General features: G+C 39.3%; 2 protein-coding genes across 7 annotated transcripts in view; one reads left to right on the top strand and one right to left on the bottom strand.

Moving 5' to 3' along the window:
* Positions 1 to 3,035: 3,035 nt before the first annotated feature.
* abhd3 (abhydrolase domain containing 3, phospholipase) lies at positions 3,036 to 15,309 on the bottom strand. Its single transcript, XM_039815053.1, has 9 exons — positions 15,007 to 15,309; positions 13,518 to 13,681; positions 11,677 to 11,859; positions 10,297 to 10,342; positions 7,049 to 7,161; positions 6,251 to 6,424; positions 5,750 to 5,798; positions 5,493 to 5,658; positions 3,036 to 5,380 (listed from the first exon to the last, which is right to left on the bottom strand). The coding sequence occupies exons 1-9, from the start codon at positions 15,175 to 15,177 to the stop codon at positions 5,196 to 5,198; spliced, it is 1,251 nt and encodes a 416-aa protein (XP_039670987.1). The 5' UTR covers positions 15,178 to 15,309; the 3' UTR covers positions 3,036 to 5,195.
* A 1,530-nt stretch (positions 15,310 to 16,839) lies between these two features.
* mib1 (MIB E3 ubiquitin protein ligase 1) overlaps positions 16,840 to 25,823 on the top strand; it is a 55,539-nt gene continuing 46,555 nt past the window's right edge. For 4 of the 6 annotated variants that reach the window (XM_039815049.1, XM_039815048.1, XM_039815047.1 and 1 more), the window contains exons 1-3: positions 16,841 to 17,745; positions 18,793 to 18,964; positions 23,307 to 23,436. In XM_039815049.1, coding sequence (XP_039670983.1) covers positions 17,517 to 17,745; positions 18,793 to 18,964; positions 23,307 to 23,436 — 531 coding nt within the window. In that variant the 5' untranslated portion in view covers positions 16,841 to 17,516. Of the gene's footprint in view, positions 17,746 to 18,792; positions 18,965 to 23,306; positions 23,437 to 25,823 lie in introns of all 6 variants that reach the window. The other 2 variants (XM_039815050.1, XM_039815052.1) reach the window with 1 other exon arrangement.

Genomic DNA, 25,823 nt, shown 5'->3' with positions numbered 1-25,823 from the left:
GTGTCATAAGAAGGAAGGAACTTCCCCGGCAGGCTAGAATTATAATAGCATAACTAAGAGAGGCAGGTTAAAGAGAGGTGCCTGGTCGGGCTAGAACTCTCCCCAACCGGATCGGGCTGTACTGGCCTGCCTCCCTCTACTCTCGCTATATTATTGATTATATAATAAATAAAACTGATGACTACGAAGAGGAGCAGATGGGCCGGGTTAGGCGGACGCTGCAACTCTTCACTCCCTAACTATAAGCTTTATCAAAGAGGAGTGTTTTCAGTTTACTCTTAAATGTGGTGACGGTGTCTGCCCCTCGAACCCAAATTGGGAGCTGGTTCCACAGGAGCGGAGCATGCTAGCTGAAGGCTCTGGCCCCCAGTCTACTTTTAGAGACTCTAGGACACAAGTAGCTCTGCATTCTGGGAGCGTAGTGCTCTACTAGGACAATAAGGTACTAAGAGCTCTTCTAGGTATGATGGTGCTTGACCATTTAGAGCTTTGTAGGTCAGGAGGAGGATTTTAAATTTGATCCTAGATTTCACAGGAAGCCAATGCAGAGAAGCTAATACAGGAGAAATATGATCTCTTCTCTTAGTTCTCATCAGAACACGTGCTGCAGCATTCTGGATCAGCTGGAGAGTCTTAAGGGACTTATTTGAGCAACCTGATAGTAAAGAATTACAGTAGTCTAGCCTGGAAGTAACGAATGCATGGACTAGTTTTTCAGCATCGTTTTGAGACAGGATATTCCTAATTTTGGCAATGTTACGAAGATGGAAAAAGGCTGTTCTTGAGGTTTGTTTTAAGTGGGCGTGAAAGGATATACCCTGATCGAAAAGAACTCCTAAATTTCTGACAGTAGTGCTGGAGGCCAGGGCAATACCATCCAGAATAGCTATATCTTTAGATAATGAAGTTCGGAGGTGCGTTGGTCCCATCACAATAACTTCAGTTTTGTTTGAGTTTAACATCAGGAAATTGTGGGTCATCCAGGATTTTATATCTTTAATACATGCTTGAAGTTTAGCTAGCTGATCACTTTCGTCTGGCTTAATTGACAGATATAATTGGGTGTCGTCTGCGTAACAGTGATAGTTAATTGAGTGTTTCTTAATAATATTACCTATAGGAAGCATATATAAGGAAAATAGAATTGGTCCAAGCACTGAGCCTTGAGGAACGCCATGGCTAACTTTAGCGTGCTTGGAGGGTTTATCGCTAATGTTAACAAATTGGGATCGCTCAGAGTATTAAAATGACTTCTAAAATCATTTGCGTTTTTTTATGGCATTATCCCATAATGTCTTTTATAGTTTCTTTTATAGTAACTGTTTTTTTACGGGCTGAATAATACTCCTCGTGATTAGTAAACTGAAAATCATGTGTGCAATTGTTAGAGTGCCCTTTTAAGCTCTGATTTCCATTTGTTTTGATGATTTCTGTGTTATATTGGTGTGCTTCCCATGTACCTGCTGAGTATTCTAAAGCGTGCTGCAAGTGCATGAATACAAATCAGTGTTGTTGAAGTGCATGTGCAGCCCTGTCTTTAGCCTGTGATTAATAATCATCCCACACTTCTCTGCATCCATTCAATCCCAGAACATATTATATTCTGTTCAAGAGCAGAAATGGCTTCTTAAAGTGGATGCTACAGAATCTTATCTGGCTTCACTGTAAGGGCACAGGGGCATTGTTGGTCCAGGGACAGTACTATTTCAGCTCCTGTGAAGTAATATTAGAGCACATTCTCCATCAACCTACAACCCCTGTGTGATATAACACAGGGCTATTTTCAGCCAGCTGCAGTCAGTGTAGGATAAGGAAGAGAGGGCAAGAAAGAGTTGCTGGCAGGCAGATTCTTGCACCTCATAATTGCTGTCTTAAGAAAAGCCAAAAGATGTTGTGCACAAAGCCCAAGAAATGTTTGATGTCTCAAAGTGATTCATAAGAGGCAAACTGGAAAATGCCCATGCTTAAAAAGAAGGTAAAGGGTAATTGATTGTTTATTTTACTACAACCATACAATATGTAAAGATTAGCTTTCTTCACCTTCTCTTGATTATGTTAAGTTTGATTTGTTATTTTAGCTGATATTTAAACACATCCTTTGGAGACAAAAAGGGAAAATGTCTCTTGATAATTCTGACATATTTCTTTCAATTATTGAATCCTCGGGCAACAAAGTAATTATTATTAAACTACTTTCAAACACTGACATGAGTTAAAATATCACTGTACCATACTACTGTGAATTGTCCTATTCCATTGTAACAAGAACATTGCTTGTTTATTGTTATATCACTACATAATTATGCAGTGTACATTCCCACATGAGATAACAACATTTATAATAGACAGATTCCTGCCACATAGTATCAATTTTTTATAGATGGTAACCAACAGTAAATCACTCATCCCTCTTGGCAGTCTACTCTAATTACTCTCAGTCTTCCATGAACCATCTAGCTAAAACCAAAGCTCATCTGTCTGTGGGCTTATTGGGGGGTTGGGGTGAAGGTAAGTGGAGTGCCGGGGATTACAGTTTGCTCTTTGGTGGATCACATCCACTGCAGCTATGCATATCCTATCAGCAGCTAAGCCTGTGAGTGTAGAGTGAGTCAATTCCAGGAAGCAAAACCCTATACTGTGATGCAAGAAGGAGAGGAAGTGTGACCCTGCAGTGACAGGCTGGTCATGCAGTAAGCCAGCTCATGTGGTAGACTGTCAAATGCCTTGACTTCAGGGGACGAGTCTGTGACCGGGGGTGAAGTCCTGTGTGAGCTTTACACCTCAGGTGACTGATGAGCTTCTGACAAAGCAGTCCAGATATTATCAGTATTTTGCCACAGTGCATACAACCCCATTGTTATAAGCAGACAGAGAAAGAAATAAATGTACTTTTCTTTCTTTCTTTCCTTCTCTCTGTCTTCAAAAGGCAATTGCATTCAATTATTCTAACCTGCAGTACACGGTCAGTTGAGCAGTCCAATATACTTTGTTGAGAAAATGCATTACAAGCAGAATCACTTGAGACAGCAGACAAATGGACCTATAGACTGTTTAATAATTTATTAAATACAGCATATTACACTCATGGTGAAGATGTGCATATACTTAATTATACTAGACAGAATGTTTTTTTTTTCTTCTTTTTATGTATTATATGTATAAATGAAATGCAGCATCCTATGAAAAAAAAAACACGTCCTTTGTGCTACAGAAGTGATGTTAAGGTTCAGGACATGCTAACACTGATGAGACATGCTACTCAATGGACATCAAAATTCCACAGGAACAGAAAAGTCAAACTCCCTCATGCGGTGCATTACTGAGCGTCTGGCCGCCAGTCAGATCTGATTGTTTCATCGATGCCAACTCATACACGGTAGCCAGCCCTTTGATCATTGTTGGCGAAACGAAACCAATAAATGACTGACAACCAGGTTCCATTAAGGATACTATGCATCTTGTAAAGGAACATCCACCACTTCAAACAGCCAACATGTACACTCTCTCCGTCTTCTTATGTGCCTAACGTCATTCACATCAATGTATCTAGCCCCCTCAGACTTACTTACAGAACTAACCACCAACATTTTCACAAAGAAAGCCTCATGGAATTCATATACTGCTCTGTTCGGCCTTTGGGATATACTTTCATATATCGAATGAAATTAAGTGCCTTGCATTAAGGAATTAGAGGCATGGTAATATCAACTAAAATAGTGCAATTTCACATTCCTTGTCATTAATGAATTATTCCCCATATTATACATTTGTAGAATTATTTGGTGTGCATAAAGGTAGAATGTGTGAAAATAAAAGTACATGCAGAAGGTTAACGAAAGGAAAAGATTGACATTTGCGGCAATACGCTCATTCGCTTTCTTGCTAAGAGGAAGATGAGGATATTGATAGTACTCTCATGTCTGTGCATTATGAGGCAGCCGGTTAGTTTAACTAAGCTTAGCATAAAGACGGGTAGCAGTGGGAAACAGCTAGCTTGGCTCTGTCTAAAGGTGAAAAAAGAAATCTGCCTGTCAGTGCTCGTAGGTGGATTTTGTATAGAGCCAAGCTAGCTGTTGCTCTATTCCCCTGTTTTATTAACCTCTTTTTATCTATGTTTTAAAAAGGAGCCATGCTCGTAATTTCGTTCATGCTTTACATTTCTGTGTTTTGCTGAATGACAATAAAAGGAATCTTGAATCCTGAATCTTGCTCCCCGCTTACTGTCTTTATGCTAGGCTAAGCTAATTAGCTGCTAGCTGTAGCTTTGTATTTAAGGAATTGGCATGATGGTGGTGTCAATCTTCTCATTTAACTTTGCAAGAAAGCAAATAATCTTATTTCCCAAAATATCAAACTATTACTTTAAAGAAAAGAAACAACTGTATGTTAACTGGTAAATAACATCTACCTTTACACAAGAAAAATACAGATTAAATGAGAATGATTAACAAAACAAATTTACACAGGAATAAATAAATAAAATCCCTGAGGGCTAAAATCCTACTGATATAAGTACTAAAGGTTCATGAACAAAGATGATTGGATTTTCATGTACAGTACTTGTGTTACCTTCAAAAGAAAATGATTACACAAGGTAATTTCAGAATTGATTAGCTAGCTATTGCAATAGAATGAGATGGGTACAGATTTAGCATTTCAACAGGGACATGAACAGCTATTCTTGTTTTTTTTTTAAATAACCATACCACTAAGAGTTTGATTACATACAATGCCTTGTTAACTGTATGGAATAAATAAATGAATGTTGAATGCAACACAAAGGCTGCATTCAATAAGATGTGCCCTTCAAATGACAAATAACTTTTTTTGTTTTGCTTGTGGCAGGAGGAAGAATGGGACAAAAGGATGGAGGGCAAAGATAAAAGTAAGTCAAGGAAATAGGTAGAATAGGATTAGGTAGAGAGCGAAGGAATAAAGGATGAATAGAAAGTAGAAAGAAGGGATGAACATCAAGGGTGAAAGAGGGAAAAGGGTCAAAGGAAGGAACGAAGGAAGGAAGACAGAAAGAAAAACAAGGAAGAATAGAATAAAAATGGACGGAATAATAACAAGGATGGAATACAGCAATGAAAGAAGGATGGCAAAGATGAATGAAAAGATTAAAGGAAGGAAGGAAAGAGGAAGAAAGGGATTTGAGAAAGAAAGTATAACTAGAAGAACACTGTTAAGTTCTCTTATCGGGAGAGGTCTTGGAGTACGCTGCCTTGTTCAATGACCGCCTTAGCAAACTGCTTGAAGACTCGGTCCATGTAAGTGCTCCTTCGAGGCCACAGGCCCTCAAGGAAACCAATATGGCCGCCGTGACAGGTTATGAGCAGCGCCAGGTTGGGATTCTGCTTCACTGCCTCCACTGGAATGGCTGCAAAGAAACAAGGGATTCAGGTCATATTTTCGTCTCCCTTGACTAGATTCTCATTCTCCATGCCACCATATTAGTAGTGCCAGTAAAGTCAGATTGTACTGGGACTCACCATGAGACGGGGAAAAAACATCATCAGCGGCATTGAGACACAGCATTGGCACCTGCACAGATTTCAGCCTGTGGACAGGACTGGCATCATGGTAGTAGTCATCATTGGTAGGATAACCAAACATTATGGAGGTGAACCGCTCATCAAACTCTCGAAGGGTCTTTGCCTGTAGGGACCAAGTCAATTGGTAACATGTTGGCTACTTCATTTAAATAGATTAGCATTTATGACTAATTGTCACTAAAAATAATCCTGACCTTCATGACATGATCGATGTCGTAACACTTTTCAAGCACTGGTCTGTGTCTACAGGGGAGATTAAAAATAAAGCTGTCACCGTCACTACTGTTAGATAAAATGATTTGCAGCTGGAAATGTCCCTCAAAAACGCTGACAAGGTTGTAACAGCATAATGAAACTACAATCAAGCTCCACTTTTAAAATAGTACTACAAAAGTATTACTGTGCATTTATATCATGCCTATGACAATACAAACTTTGAAATCAATTGTAGGTATTATAACATAATAATATAATTAACATTAGTTTTTAATATGCTTTGTTCATAAATTAGCAAATAAAAATACAGCAGCAGTAAAGTGTTTTGCCTGGAACTGTAAAAAGCAAACATTTGGTTAACGCATATAAAAGCTGCTACTTTATCTCTATGTGACAGTAATGAGCTACACTTAAAACCCAGCCCCTAGCACTAGCAGTGAGTTAGCAGCTGCAATAATCCCGCTTTGGCCCCAGCTGACCTGTGCACAGAGGCTTGTAGGCAGCTGGTGAGGTAAGAGTTGAAGATGAAGCGGTCCAGGGGTTTTTCCAGTGAAGCGGTGCACTTAAATACATCCCAGCCTGCTGAGAAGACTACAACCCCTTTCAGACAGGTTTCCCGCCCCTTGCGCCCCAAGTAGTTGGCCAGCATCATCCTGAATATGGAGAGAGGGTGAGAGGAAGGAACAGATGGGGAAAAACAGGGAACATGTTCCGTTTCTGACCAATCCATCACTTCATGGGATTAGTGCTGTGCAGTAAAAAAAAACACCTTCTTTGGCATGCTGCACTGAACCACTGGGACCATAATAAAGCAATGACTATAGCCCGACCGATACTGGATTTTTGAGTCCGATACCGATATTGTAAATTATAATAAAAAAAAATTGTCAATATGAAATTCTAATCCCAGGTATTTTCACTTCTATAAACCCATAAGAATTGTAAGAGTTGAATATTTAAAGCAAAACACAAACTGTCTGCTGCACAGAGAGAAAGTTAGACTTACTAGCAGGACATCTACTGGTAACATTTGGCACAAACCAGTCACAGACTAACTGAATTAGTAAATGAGAGTGGGCTCTGTGTAGTTCACTAATGATGGATTATATTATGTCTGGTGATTTCTGGGTATTGCAAGTAAATTTTATTTAGTTGCAAGTTTCCACCAAGTCACCAACCAAATTGTCTTGTACAGCTGTAAGTCACATTCTCAGATTTGTTATCAGTGCCGCCAGTACTGAAATTTCCAGTCAGCTGGTAGTGAGTGGCTTCATTACCCGCCCATTGATACTCCAGCAGCCATGATTGGAGCAGCTTCATTAGTCTTCTGGATGTGCTCAATAACAGTCTCCAGATCCTCTGTGTTGGCTGCACAGTAGGTCCTGGGGGTCTGGGTGAGACAATAGAGTCAGCCTTTACTGTTTTTCTTTCTCTATCTAAGCTAACTTTTAATAGTTGCAAATACTGATTTTGCACTAATTTGCAGCAGTATGCTTATGCTGCAGTAAAAAACAATCTTTTGCAGATAACACATAATATACAGTACAGTAGGCATGTGTGGGACACAGACATGACACATACAATAAAGACAGACATGTACACATGGAGCTTACAGGTTAATATGTAGCAGACACATTTGTTATTTACAGGGAGAGATAGCAGCAAAGGAAGTGGACCTATAGAGTCCCTCACTGTTAGGCTGCTGCAGCTCATGGTTAGTGCTGGGTACCCAATTCAGTACTTTTAAGGCACTGACCGAATTGACTCTAAAGTATCGAGTATAGATAAATGCCTCGTCATTCAAAACCCAATTTCAATACCCAAGCAGTAAATCTCATCAGTGTCAATGAGCCAATAAGCATGCAGCATTCTTCTACCAAGCTCTAATAATGCTTGTGATTGGCTGTCTAACTTTACAGGTCGTAGAGGAAGGCAGGAAAAACTCTATGGTACGCAAAGAGACTGGGCTCACGTAGTAGGAGGTGAAAAATAAATTTAAAAAATATTTTTGTTTTATAAAATTGGTATTGAAAAAAGTATCGTTTTGGAACCGGTATCGAGGTCATGTGTTGGTATCGGTACCAGTATTGACTATTTTATATAATATATATTCCATGTTTTAGGGAAGATCACTTATTGTTATGTGCTGGTGCTGTACAGTAATGCAAGATGCTCTGTTAAGTTAATCAATATGATATATAAGGCAAATAAAACTAAAGTTGAAATGATTAGTTATATAATTGATTGATGTTTTTCTCTGTCTTCTGCAATAGTAAACTGAATATATTTGGGTTTTGGGCTGTTCGGACAAAACAAAATATATTTAAAGATAACGGTAATGGACAATTTTTTGTCAGAGGTTTTATAGTACAAGCAATTAGTCTGTAGTGTATGCAACAATGGACAACATCAGGCAGGGACTGAACTCTTTTAACGATTCCCTGATTTTACTTTCCACAAAGGCTGCTGAACCCTGTCCACAGAAAAGGACATTTAATAGGATTACTATGTCAATGTTACTACCACTGAACACTGCCTTGTGCAGATTGTCTCTCCAGCAGCTGCACCCGTGGCCTACTGGATAAGGCACTGGCCTCTTACGCCAGGGATTGTGGGTTTAAATCCCACCAGGAGTGTCCATCCTCTGATATGTCAGCAGTTTTACAAAGAAACTAAATATCTTTGGACTGTGGGTGTTGGACTGTTGGTTGGACAAAACAAGACATTTGAAGACTTCACCTTGGGATAACGAAAATAATCATTAGTTGCAGTCCTAAGACCTAAACAGATAACACAATTCCCTATACCAACTTTAAAATGCAAACAGTAATTAGGTGTTTTTCTCCAAGTTGTTGTGTTCTGCACTGTCATAGGTGTGAGGCATCTGCTGCAGAAGTGAGTCCACACTCACTGTAAATGAGTAAAGGTGTGAAAAGCAGATTTATTTTTAACTCTATAACCTACCGTATTATTATTTTTTTTTTGCAGGCCAAGAAAGGGTGAAATCTTTCTCTAATGTTGCAAAGCTATGACTTATCTTGAAAAATACTATGTTATCATGATTATTTGTTAGGGTATGGACACTGTTCTATGATTTTGGGGCAAAAGGGTAAAATCCTTTTCAACTTGAAAAAGATGGCAGGCAGAGCAGGTTATTTAACATTACAAAAAAAAACAGCTGGAACTCGAAGGTGCCTATTTAACAAGTCAAATTTCCCTGGATGCTGTTGACTCTTTAGCTCTACAAGGTCCTTCATTTAAGATTCAAGCAGACACACAGGCAAAATAAATTCCTGTTTGGCTACTCTCTTACGGTTCCTGCACAAGTTTTGGACTCTGCAGTGAAACAGCTAAACTTACAAATTGAATTCTAACATAAAGATATTTAAAAGAAAAAATATGTTACCAATAGTTGGGGGAAATATTTGCACTGCAAAGCCATTCCACAGGAAAGTTGTAATAGGCTTTTATGAGTCCTAGAAATTCGGCACTAGTACTCAGAGCAGTTGAGGCAGGGGGCATCTTTTACACAGCGGGTCATTGTAAACTAAAGCGCTGGCCTATTTAAACAATGGACGGTATTCATACAAACTGGACACAGAGAAAACAATCTACATCATTTGTATAGAATATAGCACAATCCCACAGTGAAATGAGGGAGAAAATTTACACCTTACCATCACCACTTGGTACAGTCCTAGGTTACAGAGTTAAAACTTTTTTATTTTTTTAAATCTGAGGACAGCTGAGCCATCTAAATTCTGGATATGACCTAGAAAACATGTTTAAATCAAACTGACACTAGATACTTTGCTTTAGTGTCACTTTTACCCTTTATTTGCAGCTGAGACAGAATATGACAAATACAACAGCAGGCGACAGACCAGCCACTGATTCTGATTTACACCCACTAAGAGGAACATTAGATAGATCGTGGGCAATCCCTGCCTGTAATGAAACACTATTATATGTGCTATGAATGAGATCTCTGTATGGTAGTGATGGTATGATTAGATCAGGGTGATACAGTCGACCATAAAGAATGTGCCTCTGTTCCAAAGATGTACAGACAGAGAGGGGGAGACATAAAACACAGTGGTCATGCTATGAGCTATCAGAGCTGGGGCCCCATTTTGTTGGCTAAATATACCCGGGTGTATGAGGACAGATTAAGTCAGGTGTCAGAACAGCATGTGCACGACAAGGTCATATTTCTGTGAATCGGCATTAAAATACAGTATCTGCCTGCAACTTAATCCCTGCTGTGCAACAACATTGTCTGTGCAGCATCCGCTTAGGGCTCCCTGACACATGTGGAATAGACATGCTCTGTGCTGGCTGAAGCAATAAAAAGGACAACTCTACTGGGAAGCTGTCATACTGACAAATGGGAAAACCAACTGTCCTTAACAGTCCTTTTTATCCAGTATAAATGTCTGTCTTTCTGAATATTGACAAGGCAAATGAAGAAATTAAAAAACAAAGAATGATAGGTTGAAAACTAAGAGACACGTTAGATTCTTACCAGCAGCGTTTCACCGGAAACCCCTCTGTTGTTGAATACCACACATCTGAAATACACAAACATATACTCTTATAAATTATGATAGGCTCCCTAATTATTCCTTTTATGACTTCATCTATTGATTGTAGCTGAAACAAGTTTGAACAGAGCTGAAACGATTAGTCGATTAATCGATTGGTCAATCAACAGAAAATTAATCAGCAACTATTTTCTGGTACCAGCTAATTAAATGTGAGTATTTTTTGCTTTACGTTGTTATGTAAGTTTATATGTAAACTGAATATCTTTAGATTTTCAGCTCATGGTCAGACAAAAAAAGTCATTTAAATATGTCACCTTGGGGCTTTTATCACAATTTTCTTTCATTTTATAGGCAAAAAGATTAATCAGTTGATCAAGGAAATAATTGGCAGGTTAATTAATAATGAAAATATTTGTTAATTGCTGCCCTAAATTCAAGGGATTGGTCAATTGATTGATCAAAATCCTGGGTACCTAGGAAGAAAAACAAAAGCTCTAGTAAGCTTATGCTTGTTTTTTATGTTGTCACTATAAGTTACCCTCTTCCACGTTCAAAGGAACACGGTGGCCCAAATTCCTTTAAACAAATGTTCCTTACTTTAAAAAAAACTGAACTGGGAATATGAAGAGATGTGCAGAGAGGCACAGCTGTGTGAAGAGCAGTCTGTCTGTACTATAGAGCAAAGGCATCAGCATCCCTCCTCTCATCTATTATCTGGAGTCAGACCTGCTGTTTCATCGGTGTAACTGGGGTGTGTGTGTGTGTGTGTGTGTGTGTGTGTGTGTGTGTGTGTGTGTGTGTGTGTGTGTGTGTGTGTACACACTGCAGCATAGACTCAGAAGCTGGTCTGGGCTAAGCTGCAAAGCTTGTACTGGGATAAGCTGTAATTCATTAAGCTACACAGACAGGGGTGAGGGGTGGAAGATGCTGAGTTTGCCATGCATTCCCAAACCTGAGTGAAAGAATGAGTGAACACGGAGAAAGGGCCTATTGAAGAGTGAGAAAAAGGGGAAAACCTGCCTCCCTCTGCAACTCTTCGAATTTGTGCTACGTTTGGCTATTTACAAAAGCAGCTCTTGACAAAGAGCTTAGCTGTCCGCTTTATTGGTGCACTTCACCTGAAATAACCCCAAGCCCCTGGCACTTGTGCACACATTACATAAAAGTTACGAAATCATCACAAAAGTAGAAGTCAGGTTTTACCTTTTAATCAATATTGGTATGACTGCTGAAGTATTCTGATTTTGATTGGACAAAATATCTGTATGAAAATATGCATGAGGCACAAAGAGAGTCGGTTGTGTAATTTAGTGCTCAGGGCTGGACCTCAGCCAGGGTGTCCAGCCAAGACCACCCACCTATAGCCCAGATCCCGGCTCTGTTGGACCATGTGCAGGATGTAGGACTCTCGGCTGGTGCCGGTCAGACCGGGGAGAAGGAGGACTGTGGGCCTGGTGGCAGGGTCAGGATGAGAGAGGCTGTCATCGTTGTCAAACCAATCCAAAGAGATCTGTCCTCCATCTGCTGCCTTAATAAGCTCACTGCAGAGACAAGTGGGAGACGCAACTCAGCAATGACGATCTTTCTGAATATTATTTTCCAAATGTAACTCTATTTATCTATTCATTTGTCGCATTAAAACACATGCAAACACTCAAGTACACACACAGGACAACGTTGACAAGATCTGCTCACTGAATGGTCATTCAAATTGTTAAAATTCTCTGGTTCCATTCTCTGCACAATTAATAATTGTTGTTTGTGACTGTTTCATTATGTCCATCACAAGCACTCCAAAAGGGGAATTGGATATGTGAGTAGAACACTCACTTACAGCTGCCTCATTCCCCTTGTGATTATCTTAGCAGTATGCATCACAACACGCAGCAAGGTTAAGATAAGGAGGAGGGCATTGCACCAGTGGGTTCTTTTAGTCAATCAATTTAAGGCTATACAACCCCACCCTGGCAGATGAGGTCATTCATGCCCAGTGCTAGTGCATATGAAATCCTGCAAACAAACAGCAGCTAGTAAGCCAGCTTGGTCGGCCGGAGGGAAAGACATCAGCATGAAATTACAGAACCGCCATTAAATATGCACCTGAAGCTAGACTTTAAAGTCAATGAGGGGAGCCAATCCAGAGTGACCAGTGCACAAAGTGGGAGGGGACCTGGTACTAATCCTCCGCTAGGACAATGAGATGAGTGAAATTTCACCCTGACAGCCAATGACAAATAGGACAGTTTTCACTGTGTCCGTCCTTGGGTCAGACTTTGGTAACTTCATTATGAAGGGGACACCCTGTTGTCCCCGGAGGAAATGTGATAACAACCTTAGTGAAGGGCTGACAAACAACTTGATGATCATATTGCATATTATATGTGCAATGTATACTGTATAAACACACATACACCTAGCCAAAAAACGTGGCCATGGAAATTAGGGAATGTCTAAATAAATGACATAAATTACATGAGAATGTAATAAGAATAAATAAGTAATATCAGAATCAGCTTTAATGGCCAAGTAAGTGTGAACACATACAAGGAATTTGACTCCAGCTTTTTGTTGCTCTCAAAGTACATACACAGAATTAGACATACAGCTGATTTAATACATAGTAATAATGAAAAATAAGTCTCTCTTAATTAATTCTAATCTCCTTTTGTGCGCAGGGGGCAAGGAATGCAATTAATCTTCAACAGAATGTACATTATCAAGGAGCAAGCAGGGCGGCCCAAGCCAGCATTGTGGCACAAAAGATCTCTGTCTCTACTCTGAGCCTTTGAGTCTTGGCTAAGAACAAAACTGGTATTTGTTTCCAGTTGTGAAACTGCTAAGAACGAATTAAAAACAATACGCAATGGCAGTTTCTCAGTGACCAAGCTAGTTCTTAATAACGTTTGTCAATGTAGGCATGGAAAATTCTGCAATGGCATTTAATTAGGCTACTCTTGAATGCCATAACAAGTAACTTGTCATTGTAAATGCACATCTACAGTACTGTACTATGTCAAAGGGGAACTTTCTAGCTTGCATGCTACTGAAGCTGATTTTTTGGTTATTTCAAATGCACATGTTAACTATTAACCAGGTCAAAGTGTGTCTGCTTGCAAGGAGAAATATATTCCCATTATGGGGAAATAAAAAAAAACTAGTATGATGGATAATTAGTACGTCAGTCACAGTGAGGACTTACTTTTTGTAGACGACCCCAGGTTTGGCTGTGACAAAGGGTCTTAGTAGAGTCTGGATGCGACTCTCCCAGCACCAAAAGGTGGGGTAGTAGGTCTCTGACACTACCGGACATTGCTCCCTCAGAAAGTGGTAGAACTTCTTACCCCCTGAGATGAGCTGGGGCTTCTGCAAAAGACAGGTGAATGTGTGGCACAGGTTAAGAGTAAAAAAAAGGGATATATTAATGTGATGTTATTCAACATGACAGCAGATCCATCACTGTAATAAAACATGTTTTAGCTTTAATTTCAAGTTCAAGTTCAGTTTTTATTGACATATATGCAGAGTAAGGAAACATGTTAAATTCTTCCTTTGCTGTCCACAGAATGCTGAACAATGTAAAATCTACAATATATACTACAAATATACAAAATAAAACAATTTTAAAAGCCAGCATGTGTAAAATAAAGCAATAATAATAATAACAGTGCAAATGTAAATAGTGCAAGTCGAGTGCTAAGCCATGTTTTGTTACATCATTATTGTCTTAAATTATTATCTTAAATTGCATAACTTCTTGCATTATTGTCTCTAACATCAAATCTTGTGATGCAGATCAGCTGCAAAACAATAAAACAGACTGCTAAATAACACTTAAAACAGAGATTTCACTGTAATACATGATTCAAATGTCAGCATCCACTAAAAGTTACTGAAACCCATCTGCACGAACCTGCATTTAAGATCTCTATTACACAAGAGCATACACAGATAATAAACGTTATGTGTGCATTGCCTGCGTAACAACGGGATGTCATGGTGGTTTGTAAATGTAACAAGATGTGTTGCAATTTAGTCTATTAGCCACCTCTTTTGTTGTGGAGAAAATATTAAGCCGACTGGCAATGTAGCGTTAAATCCAGTTAATTTAAGTGTCAATTCAAACAGAATAATGTTTAGTATTTCAATTAGACTATATTTTTGTTATATTCATATTTTATACTCATGCATGATAAACTTGTTCAAATTGTGATTTATTATTGTATAAAATCAACGCTCGGAGTGTCTGTCCGCCATCAAATGAATGATGGCAACTTACAATGCGTTACAAAAGCAACAAAAAAAAAACCTTCAACCGGCATTTCTAGCTAACATAACGTTACAGTAACGTTAGCCTAGCTTTTAGTCAATGCCGACATAACTGTAGGCTATTGTCTTGCTGCTGGATGATATAATGATATAATTCCCGGAAAATATGATGATTAAAACGTGTGTTTTATATGCCTGAGAACAATCCCACATGTGCAGGCATGTAACGTAATCCCACCGGCGGACAGATGTAACGTTAATCGAAACCTCCATCAGCAAATGCACCGGTCGAGTATCATCGTCTCGTGATGATGCTCCACCATGAAAAGCACACACATCGGTTTTAATTAAACATACACGGCTAATGCAAAGAATAGTCCCTTTAAAACAGCCGGTATAAACCACAAGTAAACGTTACTTACCTTCGCTACTGAGAGCAAATAGTAGCAGGTGTACGCTGCGCTAAAGCCCAGTACCAGAGACAGTCCTACTCCCGATCCGAACAGCCCGACTTTGACTTGATTTTCCAGATAATGTGACAGGTCGCACAGGTCCCTTGTCAAAACGTTGAAATTGAAGTCCAGCGAGATCATTGCAAGGTCCCTGTTTTCCCCCGTACTGCAAGGACAGCGGCCAGCTCGGGTGGAGTCAGCTGTGTCTGCCTGCGAGCCCACAGTGAAGGAGACAGTCAAGGGGACTTGATGTAGAGGAGATTTAACTTATATATTATATATATATATATATCAGCGAGCGGGGGCGCTCTTTGACCAGCTTTCAAAAGAGCCGCTCACCGTCAGCCAGACAGTCAGTCAATCGCCCCCTGCAGCCAGCAGAGGTGATGTGCACCATGCGGGGCTGCAGTTTCAGCATGGAAGTCTTCCCTTCAGTGTGATATAACTCGGCCAAAAGACAGACACATAGATATTTGCAAAGACAGCATGAGCATCATTAGCCTAAAACCCTTTAGTTTCTGAAAAATGATCACGGATTTGTCCCAGGGGGCCATAGACCCACAAGAGGCCCAATGGGACTCAAGTTCACCATGTGGAAATTAGTTTGTGATAATTGAATTAACTGAGAATGTGTGTGTTATTACTGTACCCCTATGCACCACTAAGCACATTTTAAACTGAAATTATAGATGCCTTAAGGCAACACCTGTATTTTCTTGGAGCCCCATTTTGTAGAGAAGGGCTGAGTTAAAATTGATTAAGGCCTTTTTAGGTCATATTGAGCTTACATTGTGCATTTACCTGGTACATTTCTGCTTAATACTTACACAATACACAGAGTGGGAAAAACGAGGTCAAAGGGGCCCACATGACATTTTTACTACTGGGCCCTATATTGGACTATTACAATCCAGGCCCACCGGAGGTTTGTATAGTTTGATTTCAAAAGTAGTCTACCATAAACTTGTTTTGGTTCTATCAGATTAAAGTATGTGCAATATTGGTGAGTCTGTTAAGTGAACAGTTAAATTAAGTTAACATCGGGATTGTGAGGAAGAAAAGAAAGAAAAGATTAATAAAATGTTGCACATTTTAGATTGAAGTGGCCAAGTCTTCCTCATCTTCTGGACTTTGGAGGGACTGGCTATAAGGAACATGCCTCAAAGAATTGTAACATATAGTATTCATTAATCTACTTAAACAGTCGTCATTGAGTAATGCTTCTGTATCCTATCTGTATGGAGTTTTGATGTGCCACTGGAACAATTACAAACATCAACTTAGCTAGTCGTTGATTATGATCAATAATCAACCAACATGCATTTTGGCATGAGTGAATGCATCAGTAAAATCATTCTTATGTATAAGTTGGTATATTTATTAATTAGTTAATCAATGTAGATTTATATTGCATGGCCCTAGCCTAGACAAAATAAATATTCAATTGCAATGTAAATAATAAAACATTTGTATCTTTTGTTCCACACAATCAACTAAAAACATTGATTAGATAATTAACTGGTGCGTATTGTCTGTGCAAATTATATAAGAGTTATTAGTTCATGGGTTAATTTAAAATATTGCTCCGATTTGAATCTCCTTTAATACAAATAAAAAAAATTAAAAAAGCAATATCTGTCTGTATCTACATCATTAAATGTCTTAAAATACTAAGATTATGTTTGTTTTTTTCCATCACCGAGCTGGGAATGGGTTTGCACATTGCAGATGCACACGCGCTCCGTCGGCCCGACGGACTCGTGTATACTCGTGCTTGTTTTCCAAGCCTCGCATCTTCGGGCTTTGTCGTCTACCTCCGTAGCTAGTTGTTGCTCGTCTGAGGTCTGTACGATGATTGACAATAATGGCGACGCGTTTATTCTGAGTTGACTCCAGGGAACCATCTCTGGTTGACGAAGGGAACATCTTGGATGGCTTTCAGCACCGCAAACAACAACAATAAGGATAAGCAACCAAGGACTACATTTACCTCAACGAAAAGGACTTGCTAGCCAGGAGAGGTTTATCTTGCTAGCATTGCGATAGCTAGCAACTCGGCTCGCTAGCTTGCTAAGTTGAAGAGGTGGCGTTCTTGCGTGTGGAGTGGATGAGAGAGACAGACAGCCAGCCTGGTTACTGGGTACTCATATCTGGCTAAGCTAGCAATGTGGCTACCTAATAGGCTTTTGGGGTAATTAGTTCCTCAATCTTAAAGGCAACACCGAGGAAGTACTGGCTTGCATTTAACGTTAGCTTGTGGGAATAGTTTTTGTAAGAGGATCCAACAGCCTTCCTAGGTAGCTAACTTAGCTACTTAGCTAGCAGACTAGCTTTGTGGATTGTTTCCGTCTCTTTCCTGTTAGACATTGCTCGCACTTGCATTTGAAAACTGACCACCAGCGCATCGATTTCTGGCTAGCAAGGTCTGCTAGCTTGCGAACTTTTAAGAATTATTGTGGTATTGTGCGTCCTTTTCGCAAATGACTACCGGCAGGAATAACCGAGCGATGATGGAAGGAGTTGGAGCGAGAGTGGTCCGCGGACCTGACTGGAAGTGGGGAAAGCAGGATGGTGGAGAGGGACATGTTGGCACCGTGAGGAGTTTTGAAAGTCCAGAAGAGGTGGTTGTTGTCTGGGATAATGGGACGGCTGCGAACTACCGTTGTTCTGGAGCTTACGACGTGAGGATACTAGACAGTGCTCCAACAGGTAACGCTAACTTTACATTTTGTTTGCCAGTACTTTCAGACTCATTTAAGACAAGTGTCTTTCAATGCAACGGAGTTATGCTCAACATACAAGATACTGGTCCTTTTTGGCCTTCATTTTGGGGCTTTGGTGGGTGCAGGAATGAGTGATTCTACAACCAGACAGCATTTATTAATTGTTGCTGTAATTGAAAGATTAGATAACTGTAGAAAGGCATTCAAAATACTTAGGTTGTTAAAGAAACTCTCAGTGTATAAAATTCCCGGAAGCAGCAAATTAGTTGTAGCTAGTTTAATCTGTGTTGAAGGCAGATAACATCTGCTTGACTACCCTGATTTGTATAAAAATACAAAAGGAGTACTTTATTCAATACATCCTGTCAGTTTACATCATGGATATATTAAGAGAACGTTTACATCCTGAACAAATGTATGTCACAGACAGCACTGTGTACATAAGCTGTGGGAGATATACAAGATATGCACGTTGAGAGTCAAGAATATGTCAACATAGCTTGTGATTTCAAATGACACATTGAGAGAAAAACATTTTTCAGTAGGATGTACTCTGTTTGTATAAGTATAAATACTTAATGACCATTTTGCCATTGTTTAACTTTCTCTGCACTTCATAGTATTACAAAGTCATAGTATTACATGTCAAAACAGTTACACTTTTCAGCATATATACTATGTGTATGTTGACTGGCTTCATTCAGTTCCTTATATCGTCACCTGATGATACAGTCATGGGATGACGAGCAATTGAGATTTTCGTAGTTCTTTTCATGATTCTTAAGTATCAACCCCATTTTAAAAAGAGAGATGGCCGTTAACGTTAACGTAGTTAGTCTAGCTGTTCTCACAAAGTCTGGGGAATATATAGAAGTTTCATAGTGCACACAATTATGTCAAACTATTTCAAATACATAACATTCAGATTGCATAGCAGGTTGTTCCAGTAGTACTACTGATATACAATGTACACATACTACCACACAATACAACCCCAATGTAATAATGTTGACTAATACACCACCCCCCCCAGGCATCAAGCATGATGGAACCATGTGTGACACCTGCCGTCAACAGCCCATCATTGGTATTCGCTGGAAATGTGCGGAGTGCACCAATTACGACCTTTGCACAACATGTTACCATGGAGACAAGCATCACCTGAGACACCGATTCTACAGGATCACCACCCCAGGCAGTGAGAGGTTAGTTAACCTAGCAACATTTACCAGTATGGTGTCTCACCTTTTAGACCACCAATGATCAGATAGACACAAGGTAGCCAGGTAATCTGTACTTAATTGTCATTGGTTGGTACTCCCGTGTGTGTGTGTGTGTGTGTGAGAGAGACATTTGAGAAGTCTGTTGTGCACCCTGCCTCTCAGGCAGACATAATCTATCTCTATGCTCCCAGCCCTCAGTTGCCAGGGAACAACTCAGCCTCGTTTTAAGATCCAGTCATACCTTTTTAAAAATTATATTAATGCAGCGCTCCCCATATGTAGGATTTATTAAATACATTTTTGTATTCATATATTTGAGAAGATTACCCAGATGTTTTTTGTATTTATGTCTTTAGAAGGCTGCATGCTCATGAACCATAGGTGCATATTGATTGAAAAGTCTGTTTTGCAGCTGACTTTCAAATTTCAGAATTTAGAGCTTTGAATGCAGAAAGCATTGTAATTGCATATGATGAACAGAGATAATGAAAACTTTTCACTACATTACATTTAGGGGTAGGGAAAAACAACAACATGCACTAATTACTTTTTATTTTTATGTGCCCACAAACTTTTGTAAATGCCCCAATTTTTAGACAGTGGAGGCAAAAGTTGCCACAGTTTACAATGCAAGACAGCTTCCGGTAAATACAAAATTTACAAGTTTGTAATAAGAAAGTTACTAATAATATAATAATATGAAGAATAACACTAGACAGCCCAGTGTTTTCACATTCAGTTGCAGGAGGGTGCTACAGAAATCCTTTGTGCTTAATATTGCTTTATTTATCACTGTAGTGGCTTAAAATCTTTCCAGAGCTACTTGCCTACATGGAGATATGATTGCGCCTAGAACAAAGTCATGAATCAGAGAAATAAAACGTTTTCGCCCATTCATCAATAGAAATGCAACTGTAGCAAGCATCTCAATATCACTAACGTTATCCACATTGATGTTTAGATGCAACCAGACATGTATAAAGTACTAGAGACCCAGAATTAAGTAAAGTAAGAAGTGCTCTATCAAAAAAGTGACTTGAGCAGAAGTAGAAGTGCTCTTTAAACGCCACACTTAAGTGGAAATACTAAGGTATTCAACATTTTTTGTACTTAAGTATTGCAAGTAGTTTATTTTAAAATGTACTACTCAAGTACTGAAAGTAAAAGAACAGGTATTGTGTTATGTAGTTATTAAAGAAAACAGTCAAAAGTTTGAATATCATATTGTTTATATTATTTAAAATGTTTAACCTAAAGGACACTCGCAATTCCTTCGGCTGTAGCAGCAGTACAAGGACAGGAATGTACAACACGGGGGGGGGAAGGAAAAAAAGGGGGAGAAAAAAAAAAAAAAAAAAAAGAACACACGCGCGTGTGCCATTTGTGTATTATATTTGTAACTTACCTTGATATGTTTCTTCAAATTTGACGGTGAATTTTTGAAGGCCATTATTTTGCAATCTTTCGGGAGGCAGAGTAGGCGCTTCATTCTATATGAATTGCCTTTCACTCCGACAAATGAAAACATGCAGGGGTGGTCTCCTTCCTCACCCTCACCGCCACGATCACTCGAAGACAGCTTGATTGCTTGATTCGCTCAGTGATGAGCCAGCTTCATCAAACCTGGTGACAGAGCCATCTACCGCTCTGGCAGTGATAATGTGGGTTTGGAATGATTCGTAACATGTTAATAATTGTAACGAATAACGATGCAGCACATACAAAATTTATCGGAGTAAAAGTATTAAACTCATCAAAAATATGTACTGAAGTAAAAGTGGAAGTAGGAGAAAGAAATAATACTCAAGTAGAGTGCAGATACAGCCTTTTAGTACTAAAGTACAGTAGTGAAGTAGTTCTACTTCGTTACTATACATCTCTGGATGCAACAAATGATACATATCCAGCTACAAAAAAGCTTGAAAGTCGGAAATTAGAACAGAAGTACAAAGAGTCGTTACTAAAGAGATGATGCACTGTCTCGTTGCATTGGTGTGAACTGGCAGGTTTTAGAACGTTGGGAGACCGGCGCATTGCAAGTAGTTCCAAGTTTCCACTCTTTGCAAATCTTTGGTCTGAACTGGGCTTAAAACTACAATGTATATGAACTCTGCAGCACTATCTACATGCATCTGACAATAAATGCAATTTTTTTCTTTAGGATTATTTTTTGGGGCATTTTAGGCCTAATATTTGATAGGACAGCTTAGACATGAAAGGGGAGAGAGTGGGAATGACATGCAGCAAAGGGCCGCAGATTGGAATTTACCTAAAAATAGAATTTGTTTTAGCTTTTAGTCAGGACATTGGAAGTTGGTGCAGCAGAGTTTACAGTTTGTGGACAAACTTCAAACCAGGGCATGATCAGTGGTAATCAGACCAAGGGATCTGCGCACAATACCATTAATCCTATATGAGGTACTGTATGTTTCGGTGTGATGTGTACATACCCTTAGGTCTTATGGTTAAAAAATTACCCGTAGTTTCTAGTTGAAACAATGTTTTAGGCGTGGTGTGTGGAAAGTGGAAACATTGTTACCAATTAATTCATGTACAGACAAGATCGAGTCAAATTTTTTTGAAGGCAGCTTTACTCTGTGCATTCAAATATGCTCTACATAGAGATTATTGTGGCTCATGTGTTGTAGGAAAACAAGCAATCAAATCAGTCACTGATTTGATTTAAAGACTTCAATTGTATTATTTGGACCTGTTAGTGAGTACACACACTCACTAAATTCCACAACTCGCATTTGATTGCGTCATTGTATAGACTGTCATTACTGTGATGATGCTTCATCTGTTTCAGGCCTATTTCAGCCAAATATCATAGTTTAGTAAATGAACACATGGCCCAACAGCTGGCAGCCTTTTCAACTGAGTACGACTTCATTTCCCCCGAGACAGACCTTGCATAATGCACAATGGGTGCTGGAGGTCTCCCCAGCTCAAACTGCTCCTACAGCGTAGTGGGGTATTTTGTTACACCACATTAGATTCTGTCACTAAATGCCGAAGAGGGAGTGGTTAGAGGCCACAAGCTGTTTGCATTGGTTAGACCTACACTGTCCAGCTGTCGTGTCTACCATCAAGGCTCACACTTGTTTGATGGTTAGAGCTCAGCTATTAACTGCTATTACCTTTTCATTGGTTAGGCTTGTAGTTAAGCTGGAGTTAAGACTGCAGCTCACAGCAGTATAGTGATATCAAAATATAAAAAAAATTGCATTTGACTGCTTAAAGGGATAGTTCAGCTTCATTGAGGTGGGGTTGCACGAGGTACTTATCGATAGTCGGCTACAGTAGATGACGGGTAGCACGCCGCCAGTTAAAAGAAGCAGGCAGGAGAGTACCAACATGAAAGCTGCTGTGGACAAGTTCAAAAACATATTTTAGCCAACTTAAAAGCCCCACCTAAAAAAAGTATTGATATACGACATGACACCTGCCGCTCAATGGCACACAGCGTCTTTCTTGAATTTAACTGCATGAAAATACCATTCCTAAAGGCAGTAGAAAGTCACAATTCATTTTGAGAAAGGTCAGTAGTGGTTTGTTTCTTACTACTCTGACAAAAGTTTCTGGTTTGATTTGTGATTGATTTGTGTTGCTATCATCAAAAAATCAGTTGCCCAATTCTGTGACCATTGATGATTGTCAGGGACTGTATGGTTGATACAGCAGATTAGATGCTGTTATGGACAAATGCTCACAGTAAGATTTTTTCATCTGTAACCATGTCCCATTTGGTAATTTATACCATGACTCCAGAGCAGTGGGCACACAGGGAAGGGCAGTTAATGACACAAAGTAGGTCTTGGCGATATGGAGAAAATCAGATATCACGATATTCTTGAGCAAATACCTCAATGTCAATATTGTGGCAATATTCTATGGTTGACAATTGGTGCTTTAACAAAATATCTTCACACTTAGATTTTAGATAAATAATCATCAGTAATGTGGACATAATGTCTAAGTGGGGAAAAGGCAAATAATAGAACAGTTATAACAGTCTGGTAAGTTCAGAAAAGTACATCACTTTACTGTAATGCAGCCTTTAAAACCAGGAAAAGACAACACTTATGTCTTATCATGATATTACGATATCCAAAATCAAAGGCGATATCTAGTCTCATATCACAATATCGATATATTGCCCAGCCCTAACACAAAGTAGCAGGAGGGAGACACTGGCATCCCCTCTGCAGTGCATTTTTGCTAGTAATTGGAAATAACTGTGAATAGATCCATGTACACAGTTTTACATGAGTGATTAAACCCTAACCCAAATGAAAACAATTGTGTGTTTTTATCTGAGCAGAGTACTTTTGGAGTCGCGTCGCAAGTCAAAGAAAATCACAGCCAGAGGGATCTTCACTGGTGGCCGGGTGGTGAGAGGAGTAGACTGGCAGTGGGAAGACCAAGATGGAGGCAACGGAAGGAGAGGAAAGGTAGGGTTCCAGACAAGAAACTTTACTTTGCCCATTTTCTTTCCTCTACAAGCCAACTGTTTTGAGATGTAAATTTAGTACAATACAGACAAAAGGAAGTGCTCAACAGTTAGCACTGAGGCCAATAAGACACAGAGTTAAGGAAAGCGTGATTTATGGTTGTGCGGAGGCTCCACGCAGAGCTTTCGCCGTAGCCTACGTAAGTGGCCTGATGTTTATACTTGTTGCGTTGGTGTGTGCATCGAGCCAGCATGTGTGTGTGGTAGAGCGAGGGAGTCCGGCGTAGGTTTGTGTCTCCACGTACCTACATGCGTAGATACAGCGTACATTTTACGCAGAAGTATAAATCATGGTCAGTCACCCACTTTACTATTTCTCATATAGTAAAAAGCATGTGATCTTTACTCTGCCACTTTTCTTTTTACAAGGAAGTTTCTACATCACCTGAGAGCTTCTCTGGGTTCCAGCTACTCAGAGTTGTCTGTGTATCAAGTAAAACTAAAATGCTAAAAAAAAGAAGGCCAAGAGAAAGAATTGTCTCCAATACATCTTCTTTTCACAAGTGAGGTGTGAGGCATCTTTCTATTTTTCAAAGCCGCACAATTAAGTGGATAATAAATCCCTGGAGGTAAGGCAGGCTCGATAAGCTTCACAGAGGATATCACAGCCACATCTGTGCCACTGAACGAAGCATTACCACCCGTAAGGGCTGCATAGAAGGGGAAAACAAGGACCCCTTGCCCTAAACAATCTTATAGAGGAAAAAACAAACCTGCATCTCAGGATATGATTTCATTTGAAATATGCAGGGGCGTCAACCAAAACAGAAAGGACACTGCCTGACTCAACATGTTGGTAGCATGGTAATATTACTTGCAAGTGAGAACACAAACAGTCCAGTCCTCTGGTGCCTAACTAGGTGTGCAACATGTTGTTGTAGTTAAAGTTATCATTGTTCTGCAGCCTTTTTTAGGTTCATAAAAAAAAACAACAACACTTATCTGCAATCTACTGTAATGGATACTACAATAACTAAAATCAATGTCAATAATATATTGATATCAGCGACCTGTAGCTGGAGAGGAGAGATGCAACTCAGTGAAAAGTAAAGATTCAGCTTAATTTTCCTTAAGTGAATAATACTAAGTTTGCTGTGTTGGTAAACTTTATCAGCGTTTAGTGCAAAATAAAGGCTGATGTGTTGGATCATTTCTAAACTCATGTTGACAAGAGGTTGACTTGGGCACCGCACAATGTGTTGGAAAATGATCAAAATGTAATAGTAAATTTGTATAGAAATGATGATAGGAAAAAGTTTAATGTGCCTCTGAAAACCCTTACTACTTTCTTTAATTCCAAGGATTCATATTTATCTCTACTGAGACTATACACAGACTTCCTTGCTGCAGGTTGTTCTAGGCTTAAATACATAATTAGAAAATAATACAATGTCGTATGGGGTTGCATTTGTTTAGTACAGTCTATTTAGATTTGTACTGTAAATGTGCTATAAAGTGCTGGCATTTTGACTCTGGTCCACACCCCCGAGTATTAAATTTAAGACTTCATTTTGCTGTTATTTAATGGCATATCTCATTACTGTTTTATGGTGCTCTAAGCAATATGCTCTCCAGAAAACTGCTATTGCATGTCCTGCAGCTTAGATGTTCCGTTAGTTTAGCATGAATATTACCTCCTGAGGCCCATTAATGAATTACCTCTGAAAGGGGTCTGAAAATAATTTAAGGATTTGATTTCTGTATTTACTTAAGGCACAGCTTTTTATTAAAGAATTAATTTACTCCAATACAGCTCTTCTCTTAACACAAAGCGTTGCACTGCTTGTGATGGAGAAAGAATTGTCTCGTGAAAATCCCAACCTTATCTTCCAAATTTTGAATTGATTTTGCGAGCTCCCATTCGTAGCTCATTGCTTATTCATGCCTAAATCATTTTCTGCGGCTTACAGTGCCCTTCAATTTTCTTTAGCCAAAATCTGTGAGCTGGTTCTCACTACAGAAGGCGGGAACAGCATTAGTCATAATGTAATACAACGAGTAACAACTCAAGTAACGCCTGTGTAAAAATGTAATGGCAGATGTTTGTTGGGGTGCTTTTGGTGGTTTTGATCTCTTTATGCTGGACCAGCAGGTGAGACAGTCAAAACATAGACTCACACACTCATACTGAGGAGAGTAAGGTCAGCCTGGAACAATTGTGACAAAAAAAGTGGACTGACTGTGGTATATTTCACATATTTGTTGGAAAGATTCAATAAATTGGCATGACGATGAAGAGAAAATGCTTTTCATGCTGACCTAAGCATACTATGACGAGGGATAATTAAAACTAAATCTAATTGCGCCCCCTAGAATCGAAGCCTAATC

This window comes from Perca fluviatilis, chromosome 11 (assembly GCF_010015445.1).
Source record: "Perca fluviatilis chromosome 11, GENO_Pfluv_1.0, whole genome shotgun sequence".
Taxonomy (NCBI): Eukaryota; Metazoa; Chordata; class Actinopteri; order Perciformes; family Percidae; genus Perca; species Perca fluviatilis.
The sequence above is the reverse complement of the archived record's forward strand: the minus strand, read 5'-3'. Positions and strand labels throughout refer to the sequence as shown.

Coding starts and splice junctions, on each gene's coding strand:
- abhd3 (XM_039815053.1), bottom strand. CDS start 15,177: ATGATCTCGCTGGACTTCAATTTCAACGTTTTGACAAGGGACCTGTGC. Junction 13,682..15,006: donor ATTTGCTCTCAGTAGCGAAG/GTAAGTAACGTT, acceptor TGTCTTTTGCAG/AAGCCCCAGCTCATCTCAGG. Junction 11,860..13,517: donor CCTGGGGTCGTCTACAAAAA/GTAAGTCCTCAC, acceptor TTGTCTCTGCAG/TGAGCTTATTAAGGCAGCAG.